General features: G+C 36.4%; 2 protein-coding genes across 4 annotated transcripts in view; one reads left to right on the top strand and one right to left on the bottom strand.

Annotated features, from left to right (window-relative positions):
- LOC138323614 (2-oxoglutarate dehydrogenase complex component E1-like) overlaps positions 1 to 6144 on the bottom strand; it is a 38431-nt gene extending 32287 nt beyond the window's left edge. For 2 of the 3 annotated variants that reach the window (XM_069268339.1, XM_069268337.1), the window contains exons 1-3: positions 6018 to 6144; positions 5277 to 5894; positions 65 to 247 (exon numbers count right to left, since the gene is read on the bottom strand). In XM_069268339.1, coding sequence (XP_069124440.1) covers positions 65 to 247; positions 5277 to 5528 — 435 coding nt within the window. In that variant the 5' untranslated portion in view covers positions 5529 to 5894; positions 6018 to 6144. Of the gene's footprint in view, positions 1 to 64; positions 248 to 5276; positions 5895 to 6013 lie in introns of all 3 variants that reach the window. The other variant, XM_069268338.1, reaches the window with a different exon arrangement.
- Positions 6145 to 9548: 3404 nt separating this feature from the next.
- Positions 9549 to 11464, top strand: LOC138324544 (uncharacterized). The gene is made up of 2 exons (XM_069269597.1): positions 9549 to 10697; positions 11084 to 11464. The coding sequence occupies exons 1-2, from the start codon at positions 9584 to 9586 to the stop codon at positions 11329 to 11331; spliced, it is 1362 nt and encodes a 453-aa protein (XP_069125698.1). The 5' UTR covers positions 9549 to 9583; the 3' UTR covers positions 11332 to 11464.
- The last annotated feature ends 1909 nt before the right edge of the window (positions 11465 to 13373 follow it).

Genomic DNA, 13373 nt, shown 5'->3' with positions numbered 1-13373 from the left:
TTGATGGGCTTTTAATCAGGACAGTAGTTAAAATGTATGAAATAAATACAATAGTGGTACACACCTGATACGCCCTTATAAGGGCTTGGACGGATAAATGATCTGTGATTTCCTTCTCCCCGATAGCCCCTGGTTGCATACCTGTGGCCCCTGCAGGAATCATGCTCCCGCCAAGGGCAGGGGGCCGGACATAGGCCTCGCCCGGTTGGGCACCTTTTGAGACCATTCGGAAGTGAGAGTCCCATGACTACAGAAAAATGAAAAATAGTAAAAGCATACTATCAATATATATATATTATGAAGAGCAGATGATAAGCAATTTTGAAAATCTTATTTCAGACCTTTTCCTTGACTTTTGACCTTTAACCTAATTGAGTCAATTGACCTTTAACCTAAATGACATTATGACAGCGTCTTGAATAAACATGAATATTATAATCTAGAGGTGAAATTTGTGGAAGGACAATGTCAAAGAGACAAAGTGATCAATTGTACTGAACGGTCCCTAAACTTATAATGCTGAGAAACAGTGCTTCAGTCACAAGTCTAAAATCAACAGTAATGATAAAGTTCCTGAACACAATGTTTGTTCCTGATGTCAATTAAGAAAATCACACTGGGTAATTTGTAACCTTGATCTTAAAATAAGTAAATTCCTAAAATCGATACCAAATATTCATCAACTTGTGAAAAAACAACCTAGATAAGGATGTGCCATGTCTCATTGGTGAAAAAAGCCACCAACCAATAGAAAGGATTAGCCTGGGTCAATATATAATATACTAAATCTCACTGGATACTGCACTAAATAGATAGACCTTCAACCTCTATACACTAAGTTAGGAAGTATAGAATGATTTATTTGTTCTGATTAAGGTTTAATCTAAATACAGGTCATACACATACGTACTAATTACGTTTCATCCAAATGCACAAGTAAGGTAATTATTCATACAGCTTTTACCTTACACACCTGACTTATGTAAATCTAGTTTATTCATTACAATATAATACCACAGAGAATGCTGTATCTTACTATCAGTATCTTGACATTTAACTTTCATTTGTCAGCTAAGGAAACACAAATCAGGCTAAGCGGCATATGTCAAATAAACCCTTAGAAAAACTTATGTACACTAGTCATGTAGTGTCTCCTTGTGACAGTGAAACTCTCTCCCATTTTGTCGTGCTATATAATCATAAAATGTAGCTGTCAAACATACTATACAGCACCTCTTGTAAAATCCTACACCAGTATAGTCCCACTACCTGAGAAATATGCACTTATTTTTTGTAGGGTTTGGGTTTTATGACATCATAACCACTGAGCCACTGCGGTCCCCAGATATGCACTAGTATACACAGTAGCACAAGCTACCGCTGAAGGAGGAGTTGGTACAACTGTATGCCTGTGTATAACTGCTTTGTTGCTTGTTTCCAGTTTTATCTTGCAGTGTGAATTCTAGCTGTATAACAATGTCCAAAACAAGTTTTGGTTACACTTTGAATTGGGTTTTCCATACATATCCGCAATGACTATCCCCAATTGTATTCAGGTAGCAAGAAAAAACACTGATAAAACACATGACTGCAGTCAGGTTATTGAAAACATATGACAAATCTACTCATATCTATTTTCAAACCCAACTCATTAAGTATTATAATAAAGATATAATCAGTGTGTCATTCACAAGTCAACATCCGGTATGGTGATGAAATAATTATTTACAGTTATTTATTTTTGTTTACTAACATCTTTCAGAAATAGAAATATATCATTATACCTGCCTTAATATCATCAATTTATGTAGGATTTTTAAGGTGTCAGAACACTATTTTTCAAATTTTGATGATTTCCTGTACAAAGAAGTATACTAAAATAGGGCGTTCTAAAAATTTTGATGAGTTCCACAGGAAAATCATGAGGACAGGGTATGAGAGCCGTAAACCACTGTTTGATAAAAATTGAGTTTAAGTTTCATTTTGAAAGTATGCTCGTTATATGATGATGATATAAATTCAGTAAATTGATCCTTATCATTTTATATTGGATACCACTGTGATGGTGTTGTCTACATGTGTAACCCACTAGGTTGATTAGCCCCTGACCCATCAAAACTGTTGATAAGAAGCGAAAGAAGTGACTCTCTCTTGGGTAACATTATCTGTGACACTAAGACCATTATCTATGGTACAAGTATCTAATGTTGACACACATAGCGTCCATACCATACCAAACCTTTCACCAATATACATTTTAAAAAAAAAACAAAGGGTATCATTCAGATTTTTAACTGAACGTTGTGGTTTAAAGGCACAAGAAGCACAATGATTTATTGAGGAGTTTGGTGTGAAGACCAACTGATTTAAATATCAAAGTTCTGTGCATGACTACAGTACTATTGTAAAAATCCCTTTTAAGGAAAATTGCAGTCCAATAATGAGTTTTGTCAGCTTTACCATTAAAGTCTATACTATTATTGTATTGTCATCATTTCAATGCAGAGCCTGAGTTATTTAGAACACTACATATAAGAGATTCACCAGTAGCAGATGGTGGCTATCATTCTATATATATCTGAAAAAAAGGGAATGAAACACTTGGCATTAAACACTAGAATAGAACAAATTACTGTAATTTAGTGACACCTCAGGTGAAATATCCCTATTTTTCAGTCAAAGAGTCTTACCAGAATATTCTGTAATAATGTGCATATAATAGGTGTTCAAAGTACAACTTTTTTGTATAGGCCTATATCATTTTGGTATGATTCCAAAAATGTTTACTACAAGAATGTTTTTATAACTGGGTAGTATTAGTTGTCCATAATGGTTATATATATACACCTATCCATGTAAAATACTTCCTGCTACACTGCACAATATTCAGTTAATAATTGGTAAATGGTTGTTTAAGGCATTCACCACCTCTCCTGATCCTTAGTCCATTAAATATTTATATCTTTAGATCTGATCCCTGGCCAAGTAACGCCATTTACCTGATTTTATGAGGGGACAATGTTCTGAACTATAGTTGAATTTTTTATGTTTACCTAATAACTTTTTTACTCAAATTAGGTTGGAAATAAGTGTATAAAGTTGTGTTTGCTAAGATTGATTCACTTATTTATATTTAGGATTTTAATGTTGGTCTTTTAGATTTGCTCTTCAGGCCCCAGTCTCATGAAACAGTCTTAAGTTCAAAAGAGTTACAAAAAGTTACGTCATATTTGATTTGCGAAGTCTAAACTTAAATCTAAGATTGTTTCCTGATCCTGGAGCCAGGATCTCAAAATTCAAAATAATGCCTTAACATATAGCTAGAGAATGAAATCACAGCATTATATATTATACTGCCTTAACATATAGCTAGAGATTGAAATCATGGTATTATGTATGATACCGCCTTAACATATAGCTAGAGATTGAAATCATGGTATTATGTATGATACCGCCTTAACATATAGCTAGAGATTGAAATCATGGTATTATGTATGATACCCATAACATGAGAGTCGACTGGTCAGCCGTTTTTTTTATCGGACGTTATTTTGCTGACTGTCGACTCTCATTTCCAAAGGCCTATTTCTTTGATGCAGCTTCCGACGTCAGATGAAGGCGGAAGGAAAAGTGCAATAATATCAATATTTCTTGCTCTAACAGTGATAACATTGATGTGTACTTACAGTTTAGGTATTAATTATCCCATTTATCTAGGAAACCCATAATTTCTGGCCAGATAAAATAATATTTTAGCGGATTAGATATGATGAATCCCTTCCGTAACATTTTGACCTAGTTTTAAATATGGCGGCTGGTTACTACAAAAAACGGAACGTGAATTCAAGCGGGCAGAATGCAAGTAAAAGTAAAGGCAGATCAAGCGTTTTGGGGACTTTGCAATTCGTTTTTTCTATTTACCGGGCGGATCGCTTTCATCATGAAGTTTTGTCTGGGTCATGAAAGTTTACGTTAGGAGATGTAAATTTTTGTTTTAGATGGATTTTACGGCTGATTTTGTCAACAAAATTGTTGATTAATGAAAAAGAGGTAGGTATTTGACATTGATGACGATTTAAATATGATTTAAACGTTTTATATTGTCACAATCCAAACTTTGAAAATGTTACCCTCAGCATCGGGTAAATGGCCTATCGGAAGTTAGAGGTTAGACACGACGTAATGTTCCAAAAGTGTCTCGTCGTGCTATACCTCTAACATTGTTGGATGGTATTATGTATATGATACTGCCTTAACATATAGCTAGAGATTGAAATCATCGTATTATTTATGAATTGATAAATATATCACTGTGTATACATATTTAATTCATAGGTTATGAGAAATAATTTCCATTATTCCACTTTATACAATGTTGTCAGTTTTACTAATAGTAACTGGAAATCCTTTATAAATAAATGCAAATAATTGTGGAAGTTGATGTCATTTGATTCACTCTTACGTTAAAGCACAGCTTGCAGTGATAAAATATTTCACATTGTTCATATGCAACAGATGCATATACCTGGGTACATATCACACACCTCACACTACAAACACACAACACACCGCATACATGGGAGGCCGTCCTTACATGACTATAGCTGTTAATAGGACGTTAATTGAATCAAACAAACAAACCTATCACTATATTGTTAACAGTTTATGACACCTGTGCATTACCTGGCCCAGATTTCAGAAATCAGAACCTTTAATATTTTATATACCTATTTGTCTCAACTCAATTATCAACTCAAAGGATGCTATATAAAGCACATGTGTATTATCAATAATCAACCTGAAAAAAAAAATGCTTTGTTTCAGTCTCACGTGCATTTGAAGTCAGTGAGGTTTTGAAGGTTCTAAGTTAAAAATGCACTTTTATTTTTAGTTTTACTTGGCCAACATATTTTTATGTAAAAAAGTAAAGTGGAATGTGTAGTAAAACAGCTTTTTACACATGTTCTATCTTACCGGTATATGAGATATGATGGAACATGTGTAATAGCATTGTGAAATAAAATGTGAAAGTTGTTAATGATGGTTACGGATGTCCAAAAGTTTTGTGTACATTATAAATTTATAAGGATGTCATGAAAGGTTAGATAATAAAGAATAAACAATTTTCTATCTATCATTTAACCATCACCTCAAAAAAACTAGTGCAAAATGCAAAAATGTTGGGAGACAGCTGTGTATATCAAAGGTATTATCTAGTGTGTTAGGTAAAATTAGTACAAAACCATTGTGTCACACATGTATCAATATGGTTATACCTTGTGGACGCTATTAGCATCTTTAAGCCATGAATTATACATTTCCTCAACATAAGCGGATGAGGTGCCATTGAGGAATGGTTCTGCTGTAGCCTTGGTCGCATATTTACGAGCAGTCGGACCTCGGCTCAATTGACTGTCCTTTGACTCTGAAGATAGTTTTGCCTGTGAACAGGGTCTACAATATTGCAGAACTTTCGCAGATGTTGCAGGCCTTGCAAGGCCACAACATATAGTCTTCACGCGATACATCACGTCCTTTTTATGTAGAAATGTCTAAAATTATGGCACAAAGTTGAAAATATCCGACGATCCAGCCTGGCTTTTCAAAAGCACCTCTGATTTCAGCACATAAACACTCCTCTGTATTGACCTTGTCAAGAAAGTGCCAATGACCTCCCCTGGGATATGTGTAAGTCAGGTAAGAAAATATCGACGAAGTGAACAGAAAGTCTGCCAGTACGGTTAACTTTCAGATAAATAAGACATAATTCTGTCTATTCTTCTCGTAGTTCGTAGTAAACACCTTGCCATGAAACGACAAACAGCGAATATAAGAAGGTGTCCTCGAGGGTTGAGGCAGAAGATGGCGACTATTGAAATGTTCGCTTCTCGCTCCTGCAAGTAAACAGAATAGAAGGTTATTACGTAATGATGACATACAGACGGTTACTAGATGGCTTGCTCGATATATTAATTTTGCACAAAGATTCGAAAAAAGTACACAAATTACATACTTACGTCGGAAAGGTTATGTTTTCTATGCCGATCAGCCAGCTGTTAAGATATTGGTTATGACGTCACTACCAAACGTGTAATTTGTAACACGAATTTTGATTGGACGAAACGGAGTTACCCTCCAAAAGGATTTCCAATGGATATCCCCAATACTGCATGATTTATGGGGTTCAAAGGGGGTAATCTAATTAACTCAAAAAATATACGCACACCCATTTTTATCAATAATGTGAAAAGAATTATTAATTTATCTTTTATAGAGGAATAAGTCACCAATAATGATCTTTTCACATGCACTATACATGTATATAGGGAACAATTAGAGTGTACATGTATAATTATGTGCGAGATTGCTTATAAGCGATCACGAAACTCATGTGTAATTATCATGTAAAATACAAAATACTGCCGAATGATGATGCAATTCTTAATGTTTCATTGGGAATACATGTATACTGTATACATACATGTACAAAAAATAGCCAACTCATGATTTGTGGATATATCCATGTACACTGAATGTATAAGTTTCTTTAAAACTTGGTAACTTTAAAAAGAAATCTCTGTACATAACTGGAAATTATAAATAACATTTATAGAAACAAATATACATAGTTTGTATTTCTGATATTGATCAATGTAAATTAGCAATATTTCACCATTAATTAACAACTGACAAACGTATAATCTCATCTTAAGAATTATCGAAATAATCTTGATGTCTGGAACACAGGATAAATTGTTATTAGAAAGCACCGCAAGTGATTGATTTAAAACTTGTCTAGGCATGCATGGCTACAAACAAAATCGCCACAATATTTCGTCATGCTAAATCCGTTAACAATATAAACGAAAACAAATCCTATGTAAGACTTACGTGGAATCTAAACAGTCTCCTGATGTAAAAAGAGAACCATTTAAATAGTCTATTAATGTTCACATTTCCCAGACTTTCTGGTCAAGTTAACGACAATTTAAATATGTAAAGGGGATTCAACGAACTTTTTAATATTTGTAAGCGGAGCGAACGTACATATAAAATTAAGAATATCAGAAAAAACCACTAAATTATATTGATATAAGGTTACGTTAAAAATGAATGATTGTTATTGACAATATCTTGACATTTTCATGGGTTGGCAAAATGATCGTCGACTTAAATATTCAAACACTATCGCGTGAGTGTTATGAATTCAATTCTCAATTTGAATGAATGGAACAGTTTTAATATCCAATATAGTGATCTAGGGTACATTTAATTAGTATTCGTTTCAGCATTATCCCCCAAATCTTCCCCTGTCAGGATATAATTTATTTAGATCCATGGATATTTGCGAAGCAGGGATGTTACTATACGCAAATGGAAAATTTAAAGCAATGAGTTTGAATTGATCCCATACTCACAGACACAGACATGATCCAACGACTCATTTATTTTGATATTTGAAAGATAAAATCGATATTTTATCTGTTCGATCAAGTTCTTCCACGAACTAGCTTTTCTTTTGTAGTTAAAACATCTAGTTTACTTTCTTGGAAAGCCATTAATGTAAACACATATATATGGTAAGATATATACGTACTAGGTAATCTTTTATTAAGACAGAAACCAATACCAGTTGTAAAGGAAAAGTAAAGTACAAACAGTAAGTGCTTCGGTGTATTGGATTTCTCAAAATTATTATTTCCCATCCTTTTAAAAAATGTTTGTCCATACCCAATACAACTATTGTTGTCAGTTGCCCCCCGCGGAAACCCAGTGTCTAAACTAGAGTAAGCTAATTACGTGGGTAGCCGACGATTATCAGTGCATTTCACAACTTGCACCAACCTTAACGGGAACTTTCGACCTCTTGTAATTCTCAAAATTCTGCATTTTTCCCCTAAAATGATTTTTCATACAAAACGCAACGTTTACAATACTATAAATTTTTTTATTGATGGAGAGATTAATGTCACTTGTTACGGAAATGTTTACCTGGTAATTTCGGCCCACTGGGCATCTTGAAAATCTGGAACCCAGTATTCCTTCTTAAAACGAATATTCATACAAATCACACCGCTAACCTATAATTAATACATAAATCAATTGTTATGGATTACAGAATTTCAACACTTGCACTAAAACCTTAACCAACGCCGACGCCAGGGAGATTCCATAAGCCACCTCTCATTGAGAGGCGAGTTAAAATGGACCACAGTTCGGTTGATTTGTTATTACGACACATATAAATAATGTAGAAACATTCAGCAGGTTTCATAAAATTTCTTCCATGATTTCATCAATGAAATCCAAAGAATATGGTTAATTTCAAAGCTAGTTGCTAAAGTTAATTCCGTTTTGTGTGTGTGCATGTGTGTTTATTCAAAGGAGTTTGACGTTTTGTCAATACATATAGTCTAGTATACATATATAAAAAATACCCCTATTTATATAGTATATAGGGGTATTTTTATATATGTATACTATACTATATATATTGACAGAACGTCAAACTCCTGTGGTTTATTGGTGTCGTTCGGCCCCACACAATTCATAATCCTACCGAGATAAATACAAACTTTTGCGTTAAAGAAACAGACCGACACCTTCTCTGTTTGATACGCCTAGCGTTGTACACATTTAACACATTTTTCTAATTCAAAACTAATTTTGACTACACACCATTTTGATATGTCTTTCTATAGATAAACTAAATAAGCCTTCGGCGATAGCGACTGACCGAAGGGATTATTCAGACAATACGCATAGATATTGTCCCTTTAGTTTATCTGTATGTTCTATATGTGCTCATTGTTTATGTTTTTGTGCACGTCCGTGACCGTCCTCAACTTTTATTTTTTCTTCTTGTTTTTTGACAAAGGGGCAGATCACCTCGAAAATTCGACAATCTTTCGTCCACACTGTTCGAATCACTTCTTTGCCATATGTCATACGTGTTACGTAAATATGTACTTACATTGGTTGGTCAAGTTATTTACACCCTTGCTCTATTGGTCATCGAGAGTTTCAGACTGGCCGACATAACTCGTGATAAATGGCGGACCAGTGGTCAATAGATTTCCTATAGACGATTGGGCGAATGAACATTCATGTACGTCAAATAAAATCTCCATACACTTAATTGAGAAAACTTGTGAGAAACAGAACGTCCAGCCATCGATAGTTACAGAGATTGTTATGGTCATTTGGAGCTAAGAGCGATAACGACTTGTACGTAAAACGCAGGAACAAAGATTTTTGAGGTTTTTATCAAGTATTTTTACTTAAACCAACTTATATTGAATATCCACAAGAGATTATTATACAGGAGAGGACGTGCCAGTCTACAAAGTGTGATTTAATAGGTTTTTTTTTGATGAGCAACACCAGAAATAAGTTGGAACATTGGTTACCTGAGAGATAGGTCAGGTTTGTGCTGCAAAACATTTTACCTTTCAAAACTATCTTGCGAACGATTTGAATGATAAACGCGATAATGACTTAAACATTTAGTATCTCGCCTTATTGAAATAGAAGCCGTTTTGCTTTTTCGTCTATTTGGATTTGGACCAAAAGCGAGTTAACGATGGCTTCAGTTGCCCTACTGAAGGCCGTAACGGCTGGACGATCGAGACAGGTGCGTCTTTTACTGGACTCAAGTTCATGTAACGTGGATTGTGCGGATGAATGTGGACAGACACCACTCATTAGATCTATTTTTGTCGCGATGGACGGAAGCCGGGATGCAATTATCCGTATACTATTAAAACATGGTGCAACAGTCAGCAAGACTGATGTCGTTGGGCGTAACGCGCTCGCGTGGGCATGTCTATACGGCCGTGACGTCAACGTCGAACAACTTCTGGACCACAGTGACGGCGAATTGGATTTGAACCAACCGGATGTGAACGGACAGACGCCACTGTTTCACGCAGTCGCTTCCGGAAGTGCATCAACAGTAAAGTCCATGGTTGAGGTACTCCTGAAGTACGACCTCTCAGTAGACACACAGGATTTCTATGGCACATCTCCTCTCATGTTGGCAATGAAGCTCAACCACGATGTCTGTGCGAGCATTTTAATCCGAAACGGTAAAGCAAAAGTTGGACTTGGAATGAGATACCCGGACGATTTTAACAGAGCTGAGAAATGGGCGGTACAAACCATGAGAAATAGACAGAAAATTAATAGATCAACACTTCCGGTCACATCTGAGAGATCACGAATGTTACGCCCTGGTCAAAGGAGCAGTATGGTCAATGACAAAATGACGAAATTACAACTTCCGTCAAACTTCGACTCCGAGTCGGATACCGAATGTTCAGAAAGCGAGGATTCAGAAGTCCTTTCCATCTACAACTCTGGTGGGGAGACGGAAGATGTGGTGAAGTACTGTATGAAGTTCGCGCCAAAAATATCCATCCCACCGTCCATCTTGACAGTGAGTCCGTCACTGAGTACCGCCGGTAATGTATCTAGTGACGGCGATGAGGTCGACTCTTATTCCACTCCGTACAGCGACGGGAAAATAGACAAAAGTAAGAATTATTTACATCAGCTTTACGGATTAGTTCAAGACCAGTTGTCTACGTCATTTAGACCGACGGCACGAGCACCACCGCCCCCACCTGCTCCGTCGCCTATTTTTAAACAGCTAACTTCTGAGCGGAGTGACGTCAGCAACAAGTCAATCAGAAAAGGTAATAGAATGTCGAGTATACATATGACGTATTAAGTTGGTTGTCATTAAGTTATATGGCGATGCCAATTTAAGGTACATTACTGTATTATCTGACTAAACATGTAGTTTGCGTAAATGGCGGTAAATTTTCAAAACCTCGCCGACTTGTTAGCAATTTCACTTTCCTTAAACCATTTAGTTAATCAAGAATAAGTGACATATATTTGGATCAGAAATCATTTAAAACGCATAAATATGTAAAACATCCCTATATCATGCTATTTGCAATGTAAATAACATGTAGATGTAGGATTTAACAACCATCGTCTTAAATATACCCCCAACCTCTATATTTCAGGGTTACAGTTACCGAAATAATCAAAACTTGATTTCCTTTATTTCCAGGAAAGAAAGGAATCGAAAATATGCAGAAAGTAATAAACGCGTCCTTACTAAAACGTCAGACCGTCGGAGCGTTATTTGCGGCGACTCCCCGGGGCACGCCGTTCCTTGACCGGAGTGACTTCCCGTCTCCTGTACAAAGACAGACAACATTTCCCCTCCTTTTGGACAGACGGACGGACCTCGTACATATCGCGGAAAAAGTGGACGAAAATCCCCAAACAGACAACAATAATTACTCATCGATGTGAAATAGGACACGAGAAACAAAATAATTCAGGATTGTTTCACAACGTTAGTGTTCAGTGATCTATCGTTTGAGATTTCGGTAGATTTCACGACTTTTTGGGCTAATTTCATGTATGGTAAAATGATAACAATGCATTAAAAGACAAAGTTAATAAAATGTTCTTTCTTGTATAGTTATTTGTATGCTAAACATTAAAACGTAACGGTAACTGTACAGGTCGGTATCATTGGTGTCTGTTCAGTTGCAATGGTCGTTATCATTGGTGTCTGTTCAGTTGTAATGGTCGGTATCATTGGTGTCTGTTCAGTTGTAATGGTCGTTATCATTGGTGTCTGTTCAGTTGTAATGGTCGGTATCATTGGTGTCTGTTCAGTTGTAATGGTCGTTACCATTGGTGTCTGTTCAGTTGTAATGGTCGTTACCATTGGTGTCTGTTCAGTTGTAATGGTCGTTATCATTGGTGTCTGTTCAGTTGTTATGGTCGGTACCATTGGTGTCTGTTCAGTTGTAATGGTCGTTATAATTGGTGTCTGTGTAGTTGTAATGGTCGGTATCATTGGTGTCTGTTCAGTTGTAATGGTCGGTATCATTAGTGTCTGTTCAGTTGTAATGGTCGGTATCATTGGTGTCTGTTCAGTTGTAATGGTCGTTACCATTGGTGTCTGTGTAGTTGTAATGGTCGGTATCATTGGTGTCTGATCAGTTGTAATGGTCGGTATCATTGGTGTCTGTTCAGTTGTAATGGTCGTTACCATTGGTGTCTGTTCAGTTGTAATGGTCGGTATCATTGGTGTCTGTTCAGTTGTAATGGTCGTTACCATTGGTGTCTGTTCAGTTGTAATGGTCGTTATCATTGGTGTCTGTTCAATTGTAATGGTCAGTACCATTGGTGTCTGTTCAGTTGTAATGGTCGTTATCATTGGTGTCTGTGTAGTTGTAATAGTCATTACCATTGGTGTCTGTTCAGTTGTAATGGTCGGTATCATTGGTGTCTGTTCAGTTGTAATGGTCGTTACCATTGGTGTCTATTCAGTTGTAATGGTCGGTACCATTGGTGTCTGTTCAGTTGTAATGGTCGTTATCATTGGTGTCTGTTCAGTTGTAATGGTCGTTATCATTGGTGTCTGTTCAGTTGTAATGGTTGTTATCATTGGTGTCTGTTCAGTTGTAATGGTCGGTATCATTGGTGTCTGTTCAGTTGTAATGGTCGGTATCATTGGTGTCTGTTCAGTTGTAATGGTCGTTACCATTGGTGTCTGTTCAGTTGTAATGGTCGTTATCATTGGTGTCTGTTCAGTTGTAATGGTCGGTATCATTGGTGTCTGTTCAGTTGTAATGGTCGCTACCATTGGTGTCTGTTCAGTTGTAATGGTCGTTATCATTGGTGTCTGTGTAGTTGTAATGGTCGTTATCATTGGTGTCTGTTCAGTTGTAATGGTCGTTATCATTGGTGTCTGTGTAGTTGTAATGGTCGGTATCATTGGTGTGTGTTCAGTTGTAATGGTCGGTATCATTGGTGTCTGTTCAGTTGTAATGGTCGTTACCATTGGTGTCTGTTCAGTTGTAATGGTCGTTATCATTGGCGTCTGTTCAGTTGTAATGGTCGTTATCATTGGTGTGTGTTCATTTGTAATGGTCGTTATCATTGGTGTGTGTTCAGTTGTAATGGTCGTTATCACTGGTGTCTGTTCAGTTGTAATGGTCGTTATCACTGGTGTCTGTTCAGTTGTAATGGTCGTTATAATTGGTGTCTGTTCAGTTGTAATGGTCGGTATCATTGGTGTCTGTTCAGTTGTAGTGGTCGTTACCATTGGTGTCTGTTCAGTTGTAATGGTCGTTATCATTGGTGTCTGTTCAGTTGTAATGGTCGTTATCATTGGTGTCTGTTCAGTTGTAATGGTCGTTATCATTGGTGTCTGTTCAGTTGTAATGGTCGTTATCATTGGTGTCTGTTCAGTTGTAATGGTCGTTATCATTGGTGTCTGTTCAGTTGTAATGGTCGTTATCATTGGTGTCTGTTCAGTTGTAATGGTCGTTATCATT

The sequence above is a fragment of the Argopecten irradians genome, chromosome 5 (assembly GCF_041381155.1).
Source record: "Argopecten irradians isolate NY chromosome 5, Ai_NY, whole genome shotgun sequence".
NCBI lineage: Eukaryota > Metazoa > Mollusca > Bivalvia > Pectinida > Pectinidae > Argopecten > Argopecten irradians.
Note: the sequence above shows the minus strand (reverse complement) of the source record. Positions and strands in the feature narration are given on the sequence as shown.